The following is a 27,971-nucleotide window of genomic DNA, read 5'->3' as shown; positions in this document are numbered from 1 at the left end:
CCAGGTTTCGCCGTGTGCACATGCGCAAAAGTACTCTACCACGCCATGCGCAGAAGCGCTCTACTGCCGTGCACTCATGTGCAGAAGCAGTCCCTCTCGTTGCGGAAACCTTGGGATCCGACCGGAGCTCCGGAACAGATCCAGTCCACAACTGGAGGTACCACTGTATAATTCTTAGTATTTGTAAATGTAAAGAAATGTACAGTGGTGCCTCGCAAGACGAAATTAATTCGTTCCGCGAGTTTTGTCGTCTTGCGATTTTTTTCGTCTTGCGAAGCACGGTGTCAGGAAAGTTTTGGAAAAGCTTCAAAAATCACCAAAGTCTTTAAAAACCTCAAAAAAGGCTACCACATCGCGTTCTATGAGTTGCTCCTCAAAGTCAAGTCGCAACTGTATTAACGGTGTTAAGAAAAAGGAAACAAACTTGCAAGACGTTTCCATCTTGCGAAGCAAGCCCATAGGGAAAATCGTCTTGCGAAGCAGCTCAAAAAACAAAAAACCCTTTCGTCTAGTGAGTTTTTTGTCTTGCGAGGCATTCGTCTTCCGAGGTACCACTGTAAATGTAAATTCTTAGTATTTGTAAATGTAAAGGAATATATCCACAGTAAATACCATATTTTTCTGTGTATAAGACTAGGGTTTCCCCCTGAAAAATAGTGTCAAAAATTAGGGGGCGTCTTATACATTGGGTGGTCTTATAGATGGACAAATACGGTATATTCACTCTGCAGCGGAGAGAGGGAAAGTGAAAGTGCTTCCACCTCTGCTGTATTAAGCAGTTGGTCCCTTACCTTTCCCGCCCCAATCTGGCCACAGTGATCCATGTGACGGTCACCTCCAGGCTTGACTACTGTAATTCACTCTACGCGGGGCTGCCCTTGAAACTGTCCCAGAAACTCCAGCGGGTGCAGAATGCTGCAGCGAGGCTCCTCGCGGGGTCTCTCCCATGGGATCATATTCACCCAGTGCTTTACCAGTTGCACTGGCTCCCAATGGAGTATAGAGTCAGGTTTAAGGTGCTGGTTTTGACTTTTAAAGCCGTTTGTGGCTTAGGGCCCTCGTATTTATGGGACCACCTCTTCTGGTATGCCCCGCAGAGGACCTTAAGATCCATGAATAATCATAGTTTAGAGGTCCCGAGCCCTAAGGAAGTCAGATTATCCTCCACCAGGGCCTTCTCAGTGATGGCTCTGACCTGGTGGAATCCTCTCTCCCATGAGACCTGCAGGATTTAACCACCTTCTGCGGGGCCTGTAAGACAGAGCTATTCCACCTAGCTTTCAATTTGAATTTAGCCTGATCTTTTATTCCCCTTCCTTCCCTATCCCTCCCCTTTTTATGAAGATTACCCGCTCTGGGATCCAACAGCTAATTCTCCCCTGGCCTCCTCGCTGGCCCAAATAGGACTAATTTAGCCAGCTAGCCCTGGTGATCATCTAATGTTTATTGGATGGATTTTCCTCTAAATTGAATTTTGAATTTATTATTATTCACGCTTTTATACTGTATTTTATGCTTTTTTTTGTTGTATCACAATTAAGTGTTTTCTGAACTGGGAAGGGCAGGATACAAATAAAATTTTATTTATTTATTTACCTATTTATTTATTTATTTATTTATTTATTCCTTTGGCCTGCATTGATGCTTTGGAACCTTACATTTGTTTTAAAAGCCATTTTTATGTGTGATTTTCTGGTGAAAACAAAAGGTAGAATATAAATGCAAGTCAAATACTTTGAGAATTCTTTTTCTAAAATCTGTTATATGTTTCATGCTAATATAATTTCACGAAAGTATAAATTTCAAATTTCAATATAGGAGGGGCTAGTGTATAGGAGTATTCATGTATCTTATCATTTTATTTCAGATTTTAAAATAGATTGACAGTTGTTTCCTTCCCCATTTCTTGTGCCACCATAGTCAGTTTTGTATTAATGATGAAATTCTCTTCATCAAGTTTTTACCTTGTTCAGGAAAGTACATGACACTAATTCAATATGTCCTGATAATAAATTATTGTACTGATCTGCCTGTAGAGGCAGCTGGTGAGGTGGTTCTCTCATACGGTTCACCCTGTATGTCAGTGGTCATGTGTGTATGATCTTAACAGTGCTTAGTTTCCGTTGCTATTTTCTTAACGTTGTTAATATGTTTTTATAGATTATAAATGCTATATTGATTTGTTAATCGTACAATATGACTTGTTTTAATTTTGTTCTTTGGTTTATTTTTTTAGTTGTTGCTTTGTTAACAGTGTTTTATAGATTGTAACTCACTGATGATTTGTTATTCTATATGATTACTTTTTTTATTTGTGGTGTTCTATTATGTTCTATCATATCATTGTTATTTATTGTTTGTAAGCTTCTTTGGGATTCATTTGAATAACAAGTGGCATAGAAATATAATAAATCAAATTACTTGTAAGGATACTATAATTGAGTTTAGGGTTAAACAAAATTGGGGGGGGCCTACTCCAATCTCATGATTTGTATTGCTGTTAGTTGGGCTTCTCTAGAAAAGAGGACTGCTAAAGTGATCAAGCCTTGGAGCAGCCACACTGGGCTGGCCAGTCCACCCTGAGATGTGCTTCTCCCTCTCCCACTCCCTCCCCTCGCCTCCATTGCAGGGCCAGACAGTCCTGAGGGAGGAGCCAGGAAGCTTGTTCTGAGGTGCCCTGCTTCATCTGCCAGCCAGCCAGTGCTGCTTCCCTTTTTCTCTGGGGTGCGCTTAGAGCATCTGACGGCCATTGCCCCCACCCACTTCTTCACCCAGCTTGCCTCCCAATGGCTGGCTGTAGTGGGTTTCCTCCCCCCCCCCGGCTCCCCTCTTGCTGCCTTGGCAGCACTGTTGGTCCTTCTTCCCCTGGCTCTAGGGCTCTTGCAGGGACCCGACCCAGCTGTGGCCAACCAGTCTGTGTTGCCTTGGGACACCTCTGTTCTAGGTAAAGTTGGGTGGGAAGGTGGGTGGGTGGGGGCTTTTAAAGCTGGCAATTATTAAGAGTGCCATGGAGATACAAAACACAGAAGGAGTGTGAGGAAAAGCATTGAAGAGTATCAACATGTGGAGGCGGCAGGGTTTCAAGACATGTGAAGGGATCGTGTCAAGCCTTGCCTTGGTGTGTGTGTGTGTGTGTGTGTGTGTGTGTGTGTGTGTGTGTGTAGGAGCATGGTGGGGATACATGTAAAGTAACTCCCTGGAAGGGATATATTGACATTTCAGGAGTCAGAGTTTAAGGGTGGGTAGGGGAGGATAAGGGAACGTGTGAATGGGTGGGCCTGATGGAAGTTGGGAGTGGTATTGGGGTGGTAAGCAGGTAAGAGTTTACCTTAAAGGCCTTTTGGCAGAAGCAAAAGTTAGGAATGGACTTCGGGGTTAGGTGGCCTGTGATCTGTGCATGCGTCTACAAGGAGAGGCAGACTGTATTTGGCAGTAACACCCCAGAGTTAGGATGACTGATGAGTAGAGAAGTTGAAGCAATATCAGATAGTGCCTGCTGAGAAGGAAAGCTACTTGGGGATTGTGGGAGGGGAGCAACTGTGAAACTTGCTTCCTTGAGGAGTGGCCAAAACCTGGGCTTAGCATTCTAGACCACCCCCTTCTAAACCCAACATGTTTTGGTTAAGTTCTAATTATCACAGTGGTGCTTAAAATCTAAACAAATTTTGGAGTGGAGTCATTGAGGGACACTGAAGTCTTGGGTTGTGACTCTTAAAAGTGGTTTTCTCTGAATGGTGATGGGAAGAGTTTGTGGTGCAAACTGAGGGTTTCTCAATGAAATCCTATGTACAGTGGTACCTCGCAAGACGAATGCCTCGCAAGACGGAAAACTCGCAAGACGAAAGGGTTTTTGGTTTTTTTAGTTTCTTCGCTAGACGATTTTCCCTATGGGCTTGCTTCGCAAGACGGAAACGTCTTGCAAGTTTTTTTTTCTTAAAACCGTTAATACAGTTGCGACTTGACTTCGAGGAGCAACTCATAGCACGTGGTGTGGTAGCCTTTTTTGAGGTTTTTGAAGACTTTGGTGATTTTTGAAGCTTTTCCAAAACTTTTCCGACACCGTGCTTCGCAAGACGAAAAAAATCACAAGACGAAAAAACTCGTGGAACGAATTAATTTCGTCTTTCGAGGCACCACTGTATGTCTTTGTTGGGTGAGATTTAGAATTTCATCCTGTGAAAGTCTTGTGATCTGTGCTGCTGGGGGCTTGGATTGTGGAGATGTGGAAAGCCTACAATCCAAATGCTGCTTTTTGTTCTCTAAGCACCAGATAACACAAGTAGCTATGAAGGCAGTGCTTGCATCTGTTGATTAAGTCTATCAGAACTTTATGTAAAGAGCCACATGGGCTAAATAAGTGCTCCTCCAGCTTTTTTAAGCAGCAAAGCAGAAGAGCCTATTGCATTTATATTCACCTTTTTCTCCAAGGAGTACCTGGTTCACCCCTTCCTCAGTTAATCCTATAATGACTCTGTGAGGTAAGTTAAGAGGCTTTGACTGGCCCAAGGTCACACAGTGAAATTCATGACTGAGTGGGAATTTGAACTCTGATCTCCCAGGTCCTAGTCAAACACTCTAACCACTATACCACACTGGCTTCCTAGAGTACTTCTTCTATGGGGAAGCTATATAAATTGAGTAGGTAAATAAATATGGGGAAACATGTTATAATAATAATAATTTTAATAATAATTTTAATATTTATACCCCACCCATCTGTTGGGCAGCTCCCAACAGAATATTAAAAACACGATAAAACATCAAACATTAAAAACGTCCCTAAACAGGACTGCCTTCAGAAGTCTTCTAAAAGTCAGATAGTTTTTAATTTCCTTGGCATCTGATGGGAGGGCGTTCCACAGCATGGGTGCCACTACCAAGAAGGCCCTCTGCCTGGTTCCCTATAACCTCACTTCTTGTAGTGAGGGAACCACCAAAAAGCCCTTGGAGCTGGACCTCGGTGTCTGGGCTGAACGATGTGGGTGGAGACGCTTTTTCCGGTATACTGTCACTTAAAGAAGGATCTGAAATACGTTCCTTGAAGCTTGTATTTGCTTTATTCTGATGTTTATTTGGTGTTTTAATGTGTTGTAAAGTGCTTTGAGATTTTTTATTTAAAATATAAAGCAATATAGAAATGAAATGATAATAATAATAATAATAATAATAATAATAATAATAATAATAATAATAATAATATAAAAATGAAAACTCGGGGAGGGGTGTGTGCCGCCTAGACATTTTGTTGTGACGACCGCAACCTAGGTTTAAGGTACCATTTGGTGATTAGCTTATATATCTGAGTTTCTAACACTGCACCCCAATCTCCGTCCAGTGATGTGAGATTTCAGGGGTATCAGACAAGCTTACAAGGGTCTGTGTTCCCTTTTGGGACAGTGAGGCACAGCAGACACTGTGGTGTTTTTGTGATATATGGTTTATTTACACATATACAACCTGAACCTAGATGAAGGGATTGCAGAGTATTCACAGCCCGAACAGGTCTGGCCTTCTCCTTAGGCTCAGCATTGGATTCAAAGAACAGCAAAAAGCTGTGTTTCCTTTGTTCCAGCTGCCACAGCCACCCCACTTTGTATTCTATCCCCACTTTCTCTACCACCTTTGGTCTCTGCCCACCAACACACAGCTGGAGGAGGGGCCCCTCCCTCCTGATCTTCGCTCTCTTGCTGGTTTCCTTGATGAGCCATTATTCTGCTTTGTTCCTAAATGACTTACTCTCAGCTAGCCCTGTCAAATATGTCTGGCTTGTTAGCATAAGCTAAACTCAAGAAATTCTGTGTTTGACACAGTTTAATCAAACCTTGATTAATTCTAACTTTTACTAATTCTAGGATTTATGGATGCCTTGCACCCACAAAGCTCTGGCACCCCAGCACATAGCATTATGTTCAGCCTGTGTAAATAAACCTTATGTCATAGAAGCTTCATCATTCTCTGGTGACCGTAATTTCAGGGAAGTCAATTCCAAGGGATAGACAGGGAGCCACTCCAAGATTGAGTTTGTGCATAACAATATGTTTTTCCTTCCCCAGCACTGTGGTAGTTGAACAGTGGTGGGTGGCAAATGCTGGCATTCAACTGCCTTACTGGCCTTCACTGCATATCTGGCTGTTCAGTATTGCCAGGACAGTGTTAATATGTTGCGAAGATGTACTGGAATGTCTGCTGATAAATCACAACACAAGCTGGTATCAACCAGTACAAGAAGTCTTAAGATGGGGCTGTAACTCAAACTCAAATGAGTGGCACTAATGTTTCAAATATATGTTTAACGGGTTTGAGTCCTTTGTAGGAATAAAGTGTAGTATGTATTTTGAGATCAAACTAATGTCAAGGGCAGTGGTCAGTACATTGATACTGCTATAGAAAAGTCGGAGCCATTCCTCTCTCTGTCATAAATCCTAGCCAAAACCTTCATCAGATCTGATGCTGTGGCATATTTCTTGTTGACTTCAGTGGGTGAGATATGCATCATATGAACACAAAGGGATGGTTCATTTGATACAGAAAGCTAGCAAAGTTAGAACAGACTAAAATAGTCTCTTCCCTCCTACCCCCAATTCAAAGAGCAGCTACTGTAAATAGGTGCTAGCATTTTATAGAAGGATAGTGTAGAATATAGGCCAGAAACTGACTGACTGATTAGCTGAGATGGATGAGAAGGCCATTCAGCATACTAATGAAAATAAACTAAATTTGGAGATTGCTGTAACACATTTGGATGGTGTCCTAAAACAAAGCAGTTTCTGTCAGCTATTAGAGAAGATGGGCTGATGCAGCAAGAAAGCCATTATATCAAAACTTTGATTTGCCATCAGCTATTTTTAATTATCTGTGTAAAGTGGAGACTGTCTGTCAATGAGAAAAAAGTAAAGTTTGAAGTCCAACCCACATTTACTCATGCTTTGTAGCAAACACTTCACTGACAGCATAAGAACATAAGAAAACCTGATGCACCAGGCCAGTGGCTCATCTAGGAAGGCATTTTGTTCTCATAATGGCCAACCAGATGCCTAAAGTATCCATGACAGGAGCCTATCCAACCTCTGCTTAAAAACCTTCAATGATGGAGAGACCACCACCTCCTGAGGGAGTCTGTTCCGCTATCGAACAGCTCTTGCTGTCAGAAAGTTCTTCCTGATATTTAGTTAGAATCTCTTTTCTTATAACCTGAATCGATACAGTGGTGCCCCGCAAGACGAACGCCTCGCAAGACTGAAAACCCGCTAGACGAAAGGGTTTTCCGTTTTGGAGGCGCTTCGCAAAACGAATTTCCCTATGGGCTTGCTTCGCAAGACGACAGCCCATAGGGAAATCTCCGGGACAGCGGGGAAGCGCAGCGCGTCTTCCCCACTGTCCTCGGACCTCCTCCGAAGCCGGGCAGCGGGGCGGGAACACCTCCCGCCGCCGCCCGGCTTGGGAACGATGCCCCGAAGCCGGGCGGTGGGGCGGGAACACCTCCCGCCGCCGCCCGGCTTCGGAACGATGCCCCGAAGCCGGGCGGCGGGGCTGGAACACCTCCCGCTGCCGCCCGGCTTCGGAACGATGCTCCCGCCGCCCGGCTTCGGAAGGATGATCTCAGCGCGCGCAGGCTTCAGCATGCTGGCAACTCGCCGCAAGCAGCGGGAGCGCTCCCGCTGCTTACGGAGAGGTCCGCGAAGCCTGTCCAGGACAGCTTTTGAAGGCAGGCGGGGGGGAGCAAAGACTTTCGCCCCCCGCCCGCCTTCAGAAGAGGTCCTGGACCTCTTCTGAAGGCGGGCGGGGGGCGAAAGTCTTTGCCCCCCCCCTGCCTTCAAAAGCCGTCCAGGACAGCGGAGAAACGCGCTGCCTTTCTCCGCTCTCCCAGGAAGGCAGGCAGGGGGGAGCAAAGACTTTCGCCCCCCGCCCGCCTGCCCTCAAAAGCCGTCCGGGACAGCGGAGAAACGCGCTGCCTTTCTCCGCTCTCCCAGGAAGGCAGGCAGGGGGGAGCAAAGACTTTTGCCCCCCGCCGGCCTTCAGAAGAGGTCCAGGACCTCTTCTGAAGGCAGGCGGGAGGCAAAAGTCTTTGTCCCCCCTTCCTGCCTTCCCAGGGGCTTTTAAATCGCCCTGGACAGCGGAGAAGTCCTCCACTGTCCCGGGGCGATTATAAAATGCCACCCGCCAGCATTTTAAGATCGCCTCGGACAGCGGAGAAGCCCTCCGCTGTCCCGGGGTTTTTTAAAATGCTGGCGGGCGGCAGCGGAGGCTTCGCTCCCGCCCACCAGCATTTTAAGATCGCCCCGGGACAGCGGAGAAGTCTCCGCTGTCCCAGGTTTTTTTTAAAATGCTGGGGGTGGGAAGAAAAGCCCTTGTCCCCCCCCCCAGCCTTCAGAAGAGGTCGGGGGACAGACTGTCCCCGGACCTGGTCTGAAGTCGGTTTCCATAGGAACGCATTAATTGATTTTCAATGCATTCCTATGGGAAACCGTGCATCGCAAGACGAAAAACTCGCAAGACGAAGAGACTTGCGGAACGAATTAATTTCGTCTTGCGAGGCACCACTGTAGTTTCAAGTCCTACCCTCCAGAGCAGGAGAAAACAACCTTTCTCCATCTTCCATGTGACAGCCCTTCAGATATTTGAAGATGCCTATCATATCTCCTCTCAGTCTCCTCTTTTCCAGACTAAATATGCCCAACCCCCTCAACTGTTCCTAATAAGGCTTGGTTTCCAGACTCTTGATCACCTTGGTTGTCCTCCTCGGCATACATTCCAGCTCGTCAATATCCTTCTTAGACTGTAGCACCCAGAACTGGACACAGTACTCCAGGTGGGATCTGACTAAGGCAGAATAGAGCAGTACAATGTCTTCCCTTGATCTGGACACTATACTTCTGTTGATGTAGCCTAGAATGACATTAGCTTTTTTTGCTGCTGCATCATACTGTTGTCTCATGTTAAACTTGTGGTATACTAAGACCCCTAGATTCTTTTCACATGTTCTACTGGCAATCCAGGTGTCTCCCCATCTTAATATTTGTGCAGTTGGTTCTTCCTGCCTAAGTGTAGAACCTTACATTTGTCCCTATTCATTCATTCGTTAACGTATTTTTCGCCCTATAGGACGCACTTTTCCCCCTCCAAAAATGAAGGGGAAATGTGTGTGCGTCCTATGGGGCGAATGCAGGCTTTTGCTGAAGCCTGGAGAGTGAGAGGGGTCGGTGCGCACCGACCCCTCTCGCTCTCCAGGCTTCGCGCAGCTCTCCGCAAAGCGCGGGAGCCCGTACCGGGCTCCCACGGCTTGCAGAGAGTTACCTGCATGCTGAAGCCTGGGCGTGCCGAGCTCAGCGCGCCCAAGCTTCGCACAGCTCTCCGCAAAGCGTGGGAGCCCAGTGCTGGGCTCCCGAGGCTTGCGGAGAGTTGCCAGCATGCTGAAGCCTGGGCGCGCTGAGCTCAGGAAATTTTTTTCCTTTATTTCCCCCCCAAAAAACTAGGTGCGCCTTATGGGACGGTGCGTCCTAAAGGGCGAAAAACACGGTAATTTTGTCTTGGTTGTCTGATCTGCTAAGGTCATCTTGAATTCTGATTCTGTCTTCTTTGGCACTAGCTACCCCACTATGTTTGCTGTCATCTGCAAATTTTATGAGCAATCCCATCAATTCTTTCGTCCACATGTTTATAAAGACGTTGAACAACAAAGGACCCAGGACACAACCCTGTGGAAGCTCATTTGTCACTTTCCCCCAGGATGACGAGGACCATTAATGAGTACTCTTTGGGTTGGGTCAGTCGACCAACACCAAATCCACCTAACAGTTACCCAATCCAGACTACAATTTACCAGCTTCTCCACAAGAATATCATGGGGGACTTTATCAAAAGCCTTACTGCATGAGTGAAGATCATACGATAGAATGTGAATAAGAATACTGATGTGAAAATGTGGAGAGCTTAAGGGTGGGAAAATGAGAAACTACAAGAAACCAAAGTTGACAGATATGCCCATCCTTAAACCAAGGGTGGAGTACTTCTGGCCCTTGAGCTGGAAATAGTTCACAGCTGAATTTCTCCTGGGCTTTTCAGTTCCCTTCCTGCTCAGCAGGGAGCAGCTGAGAGGAGAAAGTTACTTGGTGTTATGCAGTCTGTGTAGCTGCAATTATTTTCTCTGCAAGATAATCCGCTGCAGGAAGATCAAAGTAGAGGGGGAAATACCCTGGATGAAATCCTTGCAAACATGGTTAGCGTGTTGGACTGAAGAAAACAGGTTAAAATCCTCACGTAACCCAAACCCCATTGGCTTAACCTAGTTTACAGGTTGTTAGTCCTCCTAGACCATGTATGCTTTGGGTTCCTTTGAGGGAAGGTAGGATATAAATGTAGGAAAATGAATAAATAAGATATCATTATCTGCAAATCAATCTAGTGTATTGGTAGAAGAGAGCCTTTCATGAGTAATTCTGTCCACAATTTAAAAAAAAAAAAAGGTTCAGATGTTAATGCATGTCAAACCAATTATGAGACCAACACAGGAAGTCCCACCATTTATTGCTGATTTTAATTGTCAACTCTATAAAAATTTCTCACTATCTTGAAGTGCTGTTATCAACACTATCATTCTTTTAAAATTAAACACGAGGCCCTGCTATTGTCTTTTATATTCTGCATTCATTGACAGAGCATTATACCTGATCCCACTTCCAATAGTGTTTCCACCTGCAACAGTTTTGGCATACATACTGTTTTATTTTGTTTTTTGGACAGTGTGTGTCCAATAGCTGCTTGCTATCCAAACCTTTTCATTCCACAAATATTCTGGGTATGTTTTTTGTTCTGCTTTTTTTGTACTGTAGTACAATAGTGCCCCTATTATTGCCCTAGATAGCAATAATGTGGTATTGTTTGGGAAGCACCGCAGAACTAATAAAGCTGAATGATGTGTGGATGGTCCAGTATAAATCCAGTGTGTCATGCACAATTACTGCTTCACTCCTATGTTGCAGAATATACTTTCAAAAAACCCTAGTTTGCCAGGGTTCATGCTTCACCAGGGTAACTATTTCATAGAATACCTGTCCAATAAATGTAGGTAGACTCACAAAATACACAAACTTTTGGTAACTAAATCATGTTGGGGGAAATTAGGAAATTTATAGCCAAGTCTTTTATTTCTCTTTTGTCTTTCTTCAAATAATTATCTTACTCATCATACATGCCAATTCTAATGATTTGTTTTCTTTAAGCAAATCAACATTACAATGACAGAAGGGTTTTCTTTTTTAAGAAAAAAACAGACTCTTATTGGAGTTACAATATTTTTTTTTTGATAATTTCTGACAGAAGTCAATTTTGCCCTAATTCTGGAAAAAATTATATGTAAATAGGATCATATGAATAGAACATATTGGCATATAAGTGCTTGCAGAACTGGGTCCTTTGTTTAGAATAACAACAAAGTGAGGTAAGAACAGTCAACAAAAATCATCACACTGTGACAACATAACTTCAGCATAAGAATCAGGTCTCCTTTTGAAATGTGAAACTATTTCAACAATCATGCCAGCATAATTTATCAATGTGCAACTAATTAAAACAGCATAGCAGTCATGATAAAATGTAACCTAATGACCTCGGATGAGAGGGAACTACATACTGTACAACAGTTCCTTTTGATGTATTTAAATTCTTTTCTTTTTTTATACATTCAGTCCTCATCCAAATTAAGTAGTCAAATGATAATACAAAAGAAAAACACCTACCAACTCACAAACAGGGCGTTATTACTGCTACTGCACCATCTTGGCATGCAAGTAACTATGTAGTCAAAGTGTAAACAGTGAAATGTCTCCCCCTTCCGGAAATAAAATGATTTTTTAATTAAAAAATGCAGGTATAATTATAAACATCAGTTATATTTGTATAGCTTTCATAATTAGCACAACTCCACTTTAAGTAAGAGTTTACACCTCTGCTGATAGATAACTCCCATACAGGCAGCTGTCAAACTAAGGACTGCTACTTTGCCCTTATGAGGAAGTTCTTGCAAGACGACTGGGTGGGGAACCTGCCGTGACCAATTCAGAGTGCAGCTCAGCTCCAAAGAAAATTGTAGATTTAGTCTTCTTCATTTCAGTGATGCTTAAGTTGAAGAATTAAATACGTAAATTTAATTGATTTTGAATTCATTTAACGTTCCCTGAATTTGAGACATTAAGCCTAAATATAAACGTGCTTCATCTGCCACCACCTTCCGCAAACAACTTTTACATTAAATATTATGGTTGGATTCCAACATTAGTTATAACTGGAATAGACCTATTGAAACAAATAGATTTGATAATAATAATAATTTATAATAATAATTTATTATTTATACCCCGCCCATTGATTTTCAGTGGGTCTACTCTGAGTATGACTTAGTTGGGTACCACCTTATCATTCACCTATTGTGGCATTCCACTTAGAGAGTTGGGGGAATTTCCAAAACAACATGGGAGGTGGTGTGGCAGCTGGAGGGAAAATGGCCAAAAATTGGTCCCCCTCATCTGTGAGTATTTACCACTGCTGGATCATTGTTCCTTCTGTAAATGGAAGGGCTGAACTGCATAATGAAAATAAAACAAGGACGCTGCTTGATATTTTCTTTAAAATAGCCAAAAAATTTAGCTTTTGTTGATAAGGTGATCTCACATACAGAAAAGTCATTCCAAGAGTTCCAAGTGATAAAACTTCATACAAGCCACTGGGGACTTTATTTTAGGGTACAGTGGAATTACTTAAATGCAATGAATACGAAGAGCTTGGATCTGTTGCTCTGAGAGGGAGGACTTTTAAATAACTGTGATAAAGGGGTAAGTGTGGCCAGGGGAACATTATTCTGCAAATAAGCGGATATGGCATTAATTTTAACACTGGACATTGAGGCCATTTGTCACAAACTTGAGTATGCTTGAGACTATTGTAATCAATAGACGTCAGGATGCTTAAAGCTACATTTGACTTCAGCCTTCACAATTATGTTAGTTAAAAAAGCATCAGATATTCTTCTGCAGAGAGTCTTGCAATTTTTGTTCTCCTGGGTCTTGCAATTTTGGAGATGGCTATTGGGGAAAAAGGGATCTTGGCTGCTGGACACGCTTTCCCAAACTCAGTCAGATCTGATAATGAGTTAGTTGGTTAGCATGGAAGACAAGCACGTACTCTTTGCTGTATTCACCATTCTGAATTCTTACATAGTAGAAAAGTCCAGTCTTTATCCTGCTTCAGACCTTAGACTGTGGCAGGGTCCTTTGGAAGGCAGAAATCTTTGATATGCATAAATCCTTTTAGAGGTTTTTTTGTTACATCTGGCTCATTGAAATACATGGTTTTTGCTATATCTGCCTATCACAAAGTTCAAATTATGCCTTCATATCAGGGTAATGATAATATTATTTATATCCCTAATAATGTCAGTTTCTGCTTTCTTAAGTGTGTGTATCTCAGCACTAATCAAGCTGAGAAACTGAATAACTCAACACTTCTAGCTATATAACAAGTCCTTTAGACTTACTTTAATTTTCCATGATATATTTTCTTCCACATTATAAAACAATGTACTATCTTTTCCCAGACATTTTTCTTTATTTCCTGATATGAATAACAAGAAGTGTGGAGAAGTATTTTTCATATCATTACTGATGTCAGAATCTTTTCATAAGGTCCTCCAGTATATTCACCTTTGTCATTCCAGATGCCCTGCTTTGGGGCACAGCGGAAAGAAGGTGCTAATCTATCTGAGCCTGGAGGTTCTTACCACCATTCTTACCACCATCCAGAGGTTGCCTCCATAAAACCTGAGGCTGTATTTTAGCTTACAATGGAAGCTCTTTAAAAAAGAAAAAAGAAAGAAAAACATTACAGAATATACAAATGTGTTATTTTAATCTCAGACACAAGTTCCTTGACGTGTTGAAAGGTGGTGTTTTCGATTTCTGACTGCCGAACTCTTATCTTTACACTCTGAGGGCTTCTGTTGTGAAATGTCTATCAGTGCACTTGCAATTGCCAGTCCTGGAAGGAAAAGGAAAAGAGGAATTAACATTCTGCTATGAGAATACTTTTTTCCTGCTTTCTCTTTCTACTTTCACTGAGATGAGCTTCTAATTCCACTAGAAACTAGCTCATGAGCAATGGAATCAGACTTGCCATATGATTGCTTGAGCATTTCCTCCTGTTCTAGTACAAAAGTTATGAGAGAAAACATACAAAACTGCAGTATTTTAACCACAGAAATCATTGTATTTATGTATTGCCTTTAGGAAAGTCTGATGGAAAAAGAAGGCCCCAAACTAATAATACCACTAAGTAGCAGCGATACTGATATAGTAGAATACCCCTATTTTCATCTAAGGAATGTTGGAGGGTATGACGAAAGTAAATAAGACACTTGTCACACACTGTAGCTGGGTTTTCATATAAACAACAACAACAAAGCAATACCAGAAGCCAGTGAAAGCAAAGAGTTATAGTCCTCTGTCCCTGTGCCATAGTCCCAATCCCACTCCTTCCCTGCTGGCTCTTTATTTTTAAAAAGAAATAGGGTGTATTAATTAAGGCTTGGGAGACACAGATTTGAGCTATTTTATCTAAATAGTGCTTCCCATCAAGTGAATTGCGGTGGGTGGGTTAGGATTAGGGTGTGTGTATTTATGAGACAAGCAGCACAAAAACCCAAACAACAAAACCAGTACTATAAAATAATATCTACAAAAAGCACTGGGTTTTTTGGGTAAAAAAAAAAGAGGGGTGCCAGATCACATCTTGATAAAAGTGCTGTGGGTACCAGCACAAATTGGCTGTGGTGGGCTGCAAAAAAAGACGTTATAGTTCTTTGTACCATTGAGCAGAATCACGAAAAGCACATTAAAATCCCCAACCATGCTACATACTTAAAACCAGATCTTAAAAGGCCTGGAAGAACAAAAGACTTAAGCTGGCACTTAAGCATGTGTGCAAGGCCAGGGGGTCAGGGAAAAGGAGGCATCAGTGAATTGCCTTACTAACTACAACTCTGCATGTTTTGTCAATTAAGAACAGCCATGAGAATGCTGATACTTAAATATCATACAATATTTGAAGATTCTTGACTTTGATTTCTAATTGTGCCACCATACACTGTTCTTCAGTTCACTGAGTGGATATATAGCTTGTCAACATGTCAGTATGCAAAAATTAGATGTATCTGTAAATTATTCCCTCATACTTTTTACTGAATCAAAATCATTTCCATGTTGCAAAAGCACAGATACAGAGGGCAGAATCCAGAATCCAGAATCCAACATGTGCAAAGAATGTTTCATGGCTTGTCAGAAGACCCAACGGGGTTCAAAAGGGACAGTTATTTCTCAGGGGGCAAAGTTAAAATGTAGAAGTAGCCTTTTGGATTCACTATATGCTTTTCCAGGTTCCACAAGAGTAGATCAACTTGTTGCAAAACTCTTCCCTGCTGTTCACAGAGAAGAAGGCTAGTTTATCTCTCCCCACATCATTCTGGATGCTGTCAGATGCTTCCCCATGATACTAATTATGGCAGCATCTCAGGGCAGGGCCATCTTTCTCCTCATGAGTCAGAGTATTCTTTTCACTTGCTTTGTTGTCCCACAGCCTGACTCTTTCTAAGCGGAGCTGTGAAGCTCCTACAAAGATGCTTCCTTTAATCTTCCTCCCTGCTCAGGATCACTTCCTCACATTGCACTAAACACGTAGTTTGGTGATGCTTGTTTATTATGCTTCAGGTAGCATGGAGGGGGGGATCAGAACTGTGGTGCATGTGATAAATACCTTTTGTAGTGGTCCCAAAGAAAACCCTCCTTGCCTAGAATGTCTGTTTACCACAGAAAGGAAGCTGGCACTACCACCATTGGGAACTTCTTTCCTAAGACAAATAGCAGTGTGTTTGTGTCTGTGTCATCTGTATCTGTATGTATGTATATATGTATACCGTATTTTGCGCCCCATAGGACGCACCGGCCCATAAGGTGCACCTAGTTTTTTGGGGGGGAAATAAAGGGGGAAAATTTATTTCCCCCCCCCCCAGGCGTGGGGCTGGGTTGGGGGAAGCCCGAGCTTCCCCCAACCCCAGCCCCCAGAACAGGCTGCTTTGCACAAGCCGTGGGAGCCCTCCCGCGGCTTGCGCGGAGCTACCCGAAGCAACGGCGCGACTGCCCAGCACGCCGGGGCTTCGGGATAAGAGGCGGCTCTGCACAAGCCGGGGGAGGGCTCCCGCGGCTTGCGCAGAGTTTCCTGAAGCCTGGAGAGCGAGAGGGGTCGGTGCTCACCAACCCCTCTCGCTCTCCAGGCTTCAGCGAAAGCCTGCATTCACCCCATAGGATGCACACACATTTCCCCTTCATTTTTGGAGGGGGAAAAGTGCGTCCTATAGGGTGAAAAATACGGTAGATGTTTATTGGAACTGCAGCATGAGAAACTACCACAGTCCTTATTCCTTTTGCATTACAGTGGTGCCCCGCAAGACGAATGCCTCGCAAGACGGAAAACCCGCTAGACGAAAGGGTTTTCCGTTTTTGAGTTGCTTCGCAAGACGAATTTCCCTATGGGCTTGCTTCGCAAGACGAAAATGTCTTGCGAGTCCCGCCATTTCCCCCCCCGCTTTCCCCCCTTTTTTCTAAGCCGCTAAGCTGCTAATAGCCTTTTAGTAGCTCAGCCGCTAAGCCTTTAATAGCAGCTAAGCCGCTAATAGCGCTAATCCGCTAAGGGGGTTGCTTCGCAAGATGAAAAAAACGCTAGACGAAGAGAATCGCGGAACGGATTCTTTTCGTCTTGTGAGGCACCACTGTACATAATTACATAAGCATGCTTTGCCACATTGTGTGATGTAGTTTGGCCCTAATTCATATCCTTTAATGGATCCATACAAGCATGGGCCATGAAATCATTTCCTTCATCATAATTGCCATTCTCTGATTTTGCATCATTCAGTAGCACTGTGGCATTGGTGGCTGGAATAGCAGTGTTCAGCATGAAAGTGTCCTTTGTAAGAAGTAGTGCTAGGGGTTGTAGCCAACGGTAGTTGGAGTAGACCCATTGAAGTTAATAGAAATGACTACCTTACATTCATTAATTTCAGTGGGCCCTTTCTGAAGAAAGCTTAGTTGGACAGAAAACTAGGACTTGCTTTGAGCCCTCGGGATGAAAGAAAGATCCAAATTAATTGATGCCCACCAGTCTTAAAAATATAACATATGTTGCAATCCAAACACATTTACCTGAGAGTATGGGTTAGAAAGAAACATGCACTGGATTGCATCATTAATGTGCTTTCAAGGTGCAGAAAGACATCAGACATCTACAGGGCTCTGAACCCAATGTTCAGGCTACTGAAGAACTCTTGAATTTGTGAGTAAGTCAGGAAGAAATGTGTATCCTGGAGGTTGGTAGAGAGCCCAAGTCAGCTTACCATGACTGTCCAAGGACCTTTTACATCTTTATTTCTCTTTTCAGGTCATGCGCTGATAAATGCCAAATACGGTATGTTTTCGTGTGTGTGTGTGTGTGTGTTTCTGTACTGCCCACTCCTGCTTGTAGTTGAGAAACCTCTTGTTTCTGTCTTTCGCTTTGCTCTGAGAACAATTTAAAAAATTCCATATGCACAGCTCTAGCCTTAGACTGGTTCCAGTTGATATTAGCCTCAAGTTTTCACTTTCATTGATGCCTTTCTAGCACATACGACTAGTGCTCTGGCTCCAGTGCAAGGCCAAGTCTATGACCTGTCCTCATTTCCAGTGCCAGTGCATCCACTTCTCTGGCACACTGAGGCATTGTTGTGCAGCATTTTTAAGTGGCATTCGGTCTCCACAGACCAGGTTATACTAGTGAATTGATTTAGTAGTAAGCAAATAATCAAGCAAGCACCAGATTGATACTTGCTTGTCAGCAACTGTCTTTAGTTAAATCTTCAAATGTTACCGCTTTCCTGTTACAGTTAGTGAACTGATCTAGGATCAGGCTAGGGATTGAATGTGCTCCCCAATAAAACACATCAAGGCACTTTTTACTGGACACCCTGAACTCACAAAAGAGCTGAACCTAACATGCTTTTTTACCAAGTTTTCATTTTCTTGAAATATGCTTTATTGGATGCTGTTCCTCTTACGCCACTATTCAGAAGGAACTGCTTCTTTTCAATCTGAAACTGCATACTGGGACATGCTTGCATGCTGTTAGAGTTCCATTAATATCAAGTCACTCTAGAAGATCATTTTTCAAAACGTCACACAAATCATCCGATGGAATTCACTTACCGTGTTCTCTAGGCCCAACACTGTTCCTTGTTATCAAAGCAGTACAATTAACTAGGGGAACAATTCATTACTTCAGACTGGCGGTCTAAAAGAATTTCATTTACCAAGTCAAAATGATGCACAGACGCTGCTGGCAAGTAGAATTTACATCAAAATGCAACCAAAGAGTCAATAAAAATGCTGGGGCTTAAATATTTATTATATGCTTTACCTTTATTTAATAGGGTTGTGTTTCCAAACAGTTAGAGTTAATATTATTGGCTGGAAATGTAAATCCTATGATATCTCCCATTTGTCACCCCTAGTTTCATGGCTTGTTATAATTTACTTCATGCATTCCCCCTTTAAAAATACTCCCTCCTGAGCTGAGAACCTCTGTTTCTTCAGTTCTGTAGCAGTAGTACTGTAGAATCAGCATGGTTCAGTATCAAATAACAGAAGCAGAATTAATGAGTCACATGCACAGGTCAGAAGCTTCTCTGTGATCTCGAGGTCAGGAAGTTCCAAGTCCATCTTGGAATAGGATTTATCAAATCAGTTTTAGCTTTACAGAAATGGGGATGACTATTTTCATAACCTTTGGTTAGGAAACAATCTATAGTTTCCTTTAGTGAATGCTAGAGACACCATTAAAAGGAACGGCCAATCCAATATGCCAGAGAAAATGACATTATTATTTTTAAAAGACAACACTAGAAACAAGAAAAAACAATATTATCTTGGTTGTACATAGAACAACTATAGTCTTCCCTAATGGCAATTTAGTGGTAATAGTTGATCCTCAAGCACTAAATGCCTAACTATAAAATTACTGGTGTGCGGGTTTTTTATTCTTGACAATTATGCAGAACAATTAATAAGTACAGAAATAAAATGTACCACAATAAAGCAGATTGCCTTGCAAATATGGTGTGCAATTTAAGATGTAAGTGCAACACTTGAATTTTACATTTGAACAATAGGCTTTGAAAATGGATTCATTCTGAGATAGCTTTCCCCGCTCCCCACAACTTTTGCAAGAGCAGGCAGTACTATACATTTTAATTTTCCAGCAAAACAGCTTCATTAGGCGTGAAAGGTTAATTGCAGGCTTAAGTGCAATTCAGGGAACCACACGTGAGGCTTTGGTGAATAGAGCCGCCTGCTACAGAAGGCAGTGAGCTATAAACTGTTTGCCCTGCTGAAATGTTTTACTACCTCATTTACTAACTGTCTTCTTTTACTGCTTGTATTTGTAGTTCTTTTAAACCTTTAATAGCTACAGTTTTATTTCACTGTAATCAGATTTAAATAGAAATACCCAGGCTGGGATGTTTGAATCTCTCCCCCCCCCCCATTTTGTTGTATACAGCTACATACTAACTGATGGAAGACCATATTACCTTCCAGAATAAGAAACCAACATTTTATACTTTAGTTTTATTTGCTGGCTGAGAAATGTAAGTTTCCCCATTCCTCTATTGTTCATTTTAATTAAAAATTTATCATGCTAACGCTTTCTCCTTTGTTAAAGTGAAGGGTGTTAAAGATGACCTGCTAGTTTTGGTTAGGCGGATAATTGGAATACATCCCTTTTTTAAATACATATTATTGTAAGATACCATTCTGGATAGATAACTTTATTAGATTAAATTACTGGCATTTTCACATTGTTATGCAGAATCTGAACATTTACAATACGGAACACACTATGATAATTACAGTAAAGACCCATCAGTGTAGAATCTTTAATACTCTAAATGAAAATTAAAGAAGTTAACCATAATGTCACAAAGAAATTTAGAACAACAACCAGATTAGGCAAGAGTTGTCATGCAGGCAAGTTAAAAACAGAAAAGATGGTCCTCTAATGCCGTTTAAAACCAAAATCTTCGCATTGCTGCAATTTCCTTGGTTAGTTCCCCCCCCCCCAAAAGCTCCTGTAAAAGCCCAGTAACTGAGGACTAAATGCAGCTGCATTAGTGCAATGAACTCATTACTTAGTATATTAATAATATCAGAGATCCCTGTACCTATGAAAGTTAATGCAAATGGCTCTAGTGAAATTTCAACCCTACTGAGAAAATAATGGGAATTAGAATGTCTAATCAGTGGTTAACATAGATCACCATGGAGCTCAACAAGTACATCTTCATTTTTATTTCATCAATACTATTTATAATTACACACTGGGCATTTTTACTAGGTTCTGTCATTTATTATGATCGTTTCAGTGCACTAAAGCACTCTGCAAGCACATATGAAAATATCCTGGTTCATCAGCTCTCATTTATAATGGTGTGAGCACTATCTTAATGTTATGCCAGGGTTTCTACTCTTGCTAGCCTTATTTATAAACATTAACTTCACTTGCACCCATTATTCAGAGAGAGTACATTTACTGAACGCATCATAAACCGAAGAACTACTGAAAGGTACAAATCAGGTGCCCTTAGCCATCCTTTCATCATCTCCCACCTCTGTGTTCAAAGATGCTGTGTTGGACTCAGCTCACAATGCAAGGCTGCATTTCAGCCCCCATTCATTTCAACTGGGTTTATCTGTAGCCAAACCCTATTAAAATGAATCAAGGTGCTCTCATTTCCCATCTTCTTTTGTTTTGTTCCATCATGGAATGAAAGATGGCATACATGTAGTTCTCAGGCAGTCACCTTTCTTCTCCTATTCCTCTTTCTTCAGTCCCCAGTTCACCGTCTCTGTTCCCTTCCTCCAGGCTCCCCCTCTCTAAGACCCTGGTGTCCTTCATGTCACCTTTAGACTTCTGCTTCCTCTCTCCCTCATTTTTGGCTCACTTCTACCTCCTTACCTAAAGTACCCTCTTCTTTTTCACTGTCAGTTTTTGGTTAGGATGTGGAAAAGTGTGTCCATTTAAGTAATGATATGAACTACAACTCCATTAAATCAAATATTTGTATTGTAGGCAGATCAGTGCTATTTTCTTTTATGGAACAAAATCCCATTCAGTAGTACTTTGTCTTGGACTCACCACATGGAAGCAGCTGTCACCACAACTGTCATCCCTAAATATGTAGCACAATAAACATTCTCTGAGAGGCAATTATGTTGGCAGATTTATAAACTAAAGTGCCTTGAAATAACCTTTGGAAGCAAATTTTGGAAGCTAAACAGATCTGTGTTCAGCAGCTCCCTAACACTGCACCTAACTTCTTAAAAATCCAATTACACAGACTTTTTACTTAGCATAGATATTTGATGCATGATAGATCCTTTCCACCCAAATAATCAGTTTCTACTTTTAAAGTGTGTCTGCTCATTAATAGTGAATCAGTTAATCATAAGAAGACACCTCTGCTTTCACAATGCTGTTTGTTCTTCTAATTTGATTTCAAGGAAATCCTTATTCACTGATTTGTGACTATAGTGTAGTATGTTAATCACACCTGAATCGTGTGTGATCTCCAAGGTAGAAGAGAAAACTCCACCTTACCTTATTGTAAACAGTGAAGACTCTGCAACATTAGTGACTTATAGTTTGTAGTTTGCATTTTTCAGCTGATTCTGTTTTCTGCTGTTAAATCAGTGTCAAAACAGATCAGCAAGAGCTAGGTGACTGGAACTTAAAGGATGGAAAGCTGTAACTAGGAAGTTAAAATTTTTCCCCATTCCAATTCTACAGTCAGTAACCTCAAATCTTATGACTGGAATAAATTATGCAAAATGATCAGTGCACATACATATGCATATGCATGTTCTAATTCATAATTCAAGCAGAACTGCTTGTTTCCATGTTTTGCTTCATTTTAGGGAAGTAAACTTTTTAAAAAGGGGGTAAATGCAAATAGGAGACCCTGTAGTGTGATAAGGACCATCTAATTTTATACATCCCTTATGACCATGTTTTGGAACAGACTTTGTTTTTTCCTCCCAGAAATACAGAAAACTAAAGCATTTATCATCCATTTACAGTTACTAGTATAATCTCCTTTAATCCATGTATTTACCCTGGAAATCTCATTCTGCTGTTATCCCACATGCCAATCAGAATGAGCTGTTGACAGAGAAATGTCACACATATCAAAGAAATGATAGTCCTTGAAACACAAAATGTATGTCTTCATTTTACCCAGACTTTTTCACTTATGTTTTCTATTTTACCTGTTCCAGTGAAAGCCCAAAGCCTTGCTAAAAATATAATCTGTTGAATAAGAGTATTGGGGTTTTGGAAATCCTGGTTTAAAATCTGTGGGGGAGAAATCTTTCTTAGCCTTAGTGGGTGTTGTGAGGATCTGTGAGATAAGGAAAAGCACACTATAAAGCACACTGCATACTTAAAGTAATATGGAAATGATCAATAATACTAAATTGGGAAAGCAACAGAATCTTCAGTTTTATCGGAAATGTCAGTGGCTTGTAACAATTTCTTTCTTTTCATTCTTTTCTTCTTTTGTACTGAAATTAATGATAATATTCTACAAAACTGATATTTGATGCTATCCCTTACAAAATCCTGCCATTTCCAAAGAGATTCACGGTGCCTCATTTTCACTTCAAATAGATGCCATATAATAGGGAAAACCTGGTCGATCTGAGTAATGATCAAAGCATCACTATCTTTGCTGTTGATATTGTGGTTAGGTTTGACAGTCTCCTGATAGGAGCTTAGCAAAGGAGAAAGAAAAACATTAGAAGCATAAAGTGTCCCATTTGCTTTTGTCTCAGATACTCATTTCTTCTTGGTTCCTTGTTAAAATCTATCCTTGTCAGACTACTTCAAAGCTTCCCCATACTCCACATTTTGCCACCTCCTCCATGGCAAATCCCAACTCCTTAGTAGACATTAGCTGTGGCCCATGTGGAAAGCATGCTATTCTTCCAAGTCCCTATCACCAAGCAGTAGCTGAAGGAGAGAAAGCTATGTGCTTTAAAGTTTAATCAGTTTAGGATTTGTTTTATCTTCCCTATAAAACAAATGTACTGGTTGCCACTATCCAGTGATAAAGAAGGGTGAACAGGAAGAGGTGATTTTCACAGCGCAAGCTATAGTTGTTATTTCAGATGTTTACTGCAACAAGAGTTTTCCACTGCAAGACAACAAAATTTGGGTACCTAGTCGGGCAAGGTCTGGGCTGGAGCCCAGTGGAAAAGGAACAGAGTCCATAGGAAACTACCAGAGACATACCATAGGAAACTACCAGAGACATAAGTCTGTTATTACATTACATGTACCGTATTTTTCGTCCCATAGGACGCACCTAGTTCCCCCCCAAAAGCAGGTTGGGGAAACCGAACCAGGTCGAGGAACAGCGGGATGGCGGCGCTGCGCCTCCCTGCTGTCCCCCGAGCTTGTGGGGCTGGCCGATGTCTGTCCGGCGCGCGGGGCGCTCTGCTTCAGGGTGCCCCGCCCACCGGGCGGCAGGCTGCTATCCGCAGCCTAGACATCCATGCGGGACCTCCCGCAGGGCTGCCTAGGCTGCGGATGTGTTCCCAAAGCGCCGGGCGCTCTGCAGGGCTCCCCACACTGCAGATGTCTGTCCAGCGCGCGGGGCGCTCAGCTTCAGGGCGCCCTGCCCGCCGGGCGGCAGGCTGCTATCCGCAGCGTGGGGAGCCCTGCGGGGAACTCCTGCAGGGCTCCCCACGCTGCGGATGTCTGTCCGGCGCGTGGGGCGCTCTGCTTCAGGGTGCCCCACCCACCGGGCGGCAGGCTGCTATTCGCAGCCTAGACATCCCTGCGGGACCTCCCGCAGGGCTCCCTAGGCTGCCGATGTGTTCCCGAAGCGCCGGGCGCTCTGCTTTGAGGGCGCCCGACGCTCCGGGAAGCAGGCTGCTATCCGCAGCCTAGACATCCCTGCGGGACCTCCCGCAGGGCTGCCTAGGCTGCGGATGTGTTCCCAAAGCGCCGGGCGCTCTGCAGGGCTCCCCACACTGCAGATGTCTGTCCAGCGCGCGGGGCGCTCAGCTTCAGGGCGCCCTGCCCGCTGGGCGGCAGGCTGCTATCCGCAGCGTGGGGAGCCCTGCGGGGAACTCCTGCAGGGCTCCCCACGCTGCGGATGTCTGTCCGGCGCGTGGGGCGCTCTGCTTCAGGGTGCCCCACCCACCGGGCGGCAGGCTGCTATTCGCAGCCTAGACATCCCTGCGGGACCTCCCGCAGGGCTCCCTAGGCTGCAGATGTGTTCCCAAAGCACCGGGCGCTCTGCAGGGCTCCCCACGCTGCGGATGTCTGTCCGGCGCGCGGGGCGCTCAGCTTCAGGGCGCCCCTCCCGCCGGGCGGCAGGCTGCTATCCGCAGCCTAGACATCCCTGCCTAGGCTGCGGATGTGTTCCCGAAGCGCCGAGCGCTCTGCTTTCAGGGCGCCCGACGCTCCGGGAAGCAGGCTGCGGATGTGTTCCTGAAGCGCCGGGAGCTCTGCTTTCAGTGTGCCCGGCGCTCTGGGAAGCAGGCTACTATCCGCAGCCTAGACTGCCCTGCGGGAACTCCCACAGGGCTGCCTAGGCTGCGGATGTCTTCCTGAAGCCTGGAGAGTGAGAGGGGTCGGTGCGCACCGACCCTTCTCGCTCTCCAAGCTTCAGCGAAAGCCTGCATTCGCCCCATAGGACACACCCAGATTTCCCCTTCATTTTTGGAGGGGAAAAAGTGCGTCCTATAGGGCGAAAAATATGGTACATAGGAAGCTTCCATGCCGCAAGTCAAATCCATCTAGCTTAGTATTGTGAGCACTGACTAGGAGCAACTCTCCAGGGTTTCATACAGGGAGTCTCTCCCAGTGTTGCCTGGAGACGCTGGGGATTGAATTTGGGACCATCTACATGCAAAATTGATGCTCTGCCCCTGAGCTATAGCCCTGTTCCAAGTCTTCTACTGCCAAGCAACCCTTCTATAAATGATGCAGGCCAACACAGTTGATATGACATAGGCTACAAATGTCTCACATAGGAAGAACTAAAAGTGCAAAACTAATTTAAGACCATGTTTGTCACTCACATAAATAGTATTAAGAAATTAAACACCTGGAAAATATTCTAAAAATGTGTATCCATTTTACAGATGGGAAACACTGAGGCTGAGAGTATCTAGTTTGTAGACAGCTTTTTTCTATGAATCCACAGCAGAGAACCCAAAGTATATAGCTCAAACAAGTGGACCAAACTACAAGCTTCAAATCAAGCAAGCCCATAGAAAGAACTCAATCCGCACAAAGCAGATTACCCAGTCTCTCAGTCAATCAGTCAATCAGTCTTAAGAGGCTCCTCAGTGTCCCCTTCTGATGCCTTCTCCGTACTTCTAGGCAAGAAACTCTTACCTAGGGGAAAGAGAATGGGGAGGCAGTGATAGGCCCTCTCAAAGATGGGTGGCTAATCTTTCCCAATGGAGATTAGAATTCTTACGTTTCCTGGTGGCAAAAAGATGCTCAGTGTTTCATTTCACACTCACGGTATGGTTCCCGAATGAAGTCCTCAATCTCAATTCTGGGTAGAAATAGAGAGTCTACATCTGTGGGACTCACCTGCCCCAGTATGCATACTTGCACAAAGCATATATGTGCAAAATAAAAATACACAACTTTAAAATAATAATGGGAAATCAACGTTTGCATCCTTTGACTGGCAATACGGGGCCCAGAAAGCCCCTAATTGGCCGAGTTGGTACCTTTCTATCAGTTTTGCAGCCCTAACATCAGCCCACTCTCATAGACAGACTTGGGAAATAGGATGTAATATACGGAAAGACGCCTGAAGGATAAATAAAGGTAAAATGCAGGAACAGAAAGACAGTGTGAGGCTGAGGGAAATGAATTTGGAGGGAGAATGGTCAGGGTTACAGTTATGAATCATTTATATTTGCCTTGCTTGTTTTCTGCCTTACAAGGAGAAATCCCTTGGCCTTTTGAAGAATGACTCTTTTGCATCTAAAAAGCCTGTGTTATCCAAGACCTCTGAGCAGGGGTAATTGTAATCTAATTGGGACAGTCAGTTCCAGCTTTTATGCAAAAGAGCAGCAGACAGAGCCTAGTTACCAATTGCCTGGGCATGTAACAGCATCTATTTTAGTTTTAGTTTTGTCCTCAACAGCAATGTCTGAAGAACAAGTTGCTTTTCTAAAATTTCCTTTCAAAACTGGAACAACTAGTTGACCCACTTCTATCTCGCTTCACATACTCTCAATATATTCATTTCTGGGGTGCCTCTAAACTCTGAATTAGATTTGTATGCCTAGATACCTTCAGATGGACTGAGTTTAGTGCTGCAGTTGGCAAAGACGTTACACGACGACAGAGGTTGAAGGTCTTGTACTGTATTTCGTATTGTAGAACTATATTTTCCTTCACAACTCACAAACTTTACTTGGTGATGAATATCTTCTTAGATGAATTATTATGGTGAACAAAAATTCTGGTACACCACTTTAATCAAAAGTAGATACTATCTTCACCTATAATGTCTTCTATTCTATCTGCACCCATAATGTGTTCTCTCTTATACATTACATTCGGTAAGGCTGAGTAACTACCAGGATCAGAAGCGTTTTGGGGGGAGGCAGTTGCTAACATTCTACTTTAATATATTGTTGACTTTTTCCTTTAAGCTTGGGGTTTTTTTTATGAAAAAAATGTTTGTTAAGCAAAATTAAGATTTTCCAGTTATTCAGTATCCAGCTGAATTCTGCCATTAAATATTCAGTGCATCTCAGATTCCATTGCTAGCAGTCATAATGACAAATAAATAATCTTTGGTATTTAATTCAGGATTAAGTCAACCAGTTCTTAGAATTTGGAAAGCAGATTACTGTGTGAGACCTCCAGGCCTTCAAACATTTGTGATGCATGGCTAGTCAGATTATCTGCAGTACACCCATAAACATCAGACACATCAGGGGGGGAAAGAAAGCGAGAAAAGCAAAATAGTAAATATCCTCCTCTCAATATTGGCTAGCTCCATTACCAAAGCTGGCCCAATCTCATTCAGCATATTGATTTAACTCAGTCCAGCAGAAATGACTAGGACTTTGCTCATAGGTTTGAGTCACAGGAATGTTTTCCATTGAGCAAGCTAATGTGGTGAAGGAACTGTTACAAAAAATGTTGCAGACTCATAAATAATGGAAAAAGTTGGAGCCATACATCGACAAATTATGAAGGCTGCTTTCCTTTTGACAAATGATGTGCATTTTTTTCCCCAAAACTGAATTTTTCTTCTATATATATAACTGGTGTCTAGTTTTATTTGTAACTTCAGGTTATAAAATACCTCTGGCCCATTTACATCAACCATACCTTCATATCCAATTTCCCCCCCCTAAAGTTCTCTCCCTGCCCCCCATTAGTTCCATTACTATCTTGTTTGTATAAAGTTGTAAGTCTGAGCACAGATTAGTGCCTCTATAGCACAGGAGACCTTTCCCCTCTTATTTACCACTATGACATCTGCTTTGATCCAGCACGGATAATGCTATAACCCTTGTCAGGAAGCAAAAGGAATATTTTGTTGATTGGTGGAAATACCTGTTTGCTCCAGTTCCCTTTTCTTCCCATAGCCCGACCACACATAGTGTTGACTACACTAGATCACTAGCAGGAAGGTGAAGGAGGGAGAGAATGACCTGATTCTGATCTGCGTACTGAGCTCAGGGCAAAAAGGGGATGGGGCAGTCATTTGTGCTGGCTTGCACATAATACAAAAGTACAGTTTAGCATCACATCAGGGGTGGCTATTTTTTAATTACTGTTTTTGCTGTTGG

General features: G+C 42.9%; 1 protein-coding gene and 1 long non-coding RNA gene across 5 annotated transcripts in view; one reads left to right on the top strand and one right to left on the bottom strand.

The window, feature by feature from the left end:
* Positions 1-27,971, top strand: part of LOC114597461 (uncharacterized) — a 43,091-nt gene that overhangs the window by 3,399 nt on the left and 11,721 nt on the right. The window lies entirely within an intron of this gene.
* The window catches only part of ATRNL1 (attractin like 1), a 501,150-nt gene continuing 484,301 nt past the window's right edge, over positions 11,123-27,971 (bottom strand). For 2 of the 3 annotated variants that reach the window (XM_028730150.2, XM_028730148.2), the window contains 2 exons: positions 18,279-18,329; positions 11,123-14,028 (listed from right to left, as the gene is read on the bottom strand). In XM_028730150.2, the coding sequence (XP_028585983.2) occupies positions 13,904-14,028; positions 18,279-18,329 (176 nt within the window). In that variant the 3' untranslated portion in view covers positions 11,123-13,903. The remainder of the gene's footprint in view (positions 14,029-18,278; positions 18,330-27,971) is intronic. The other variant, XM_028730149.2, reaches the window with a different exon arrangement.

The sequence above is a fragment of the Podarcis muralis genome, chromosome 6 (genome assembly GCF_964188315.1).
Source record: "Podarcis muralis chromosome 6, rPodMur119.hap1.1, whole genome shotgun sequence".
NCBI classification, from domain to species: domain Eukaryota; kingdom Metazoa; phylum Chordata; class Lepidosauria; order Squamata; family Lacertidae; genus Podarcis; species Podarcis muralis.
This window is presented reverse-complemented; position numbering and strand designations above follow the sequence as displayed.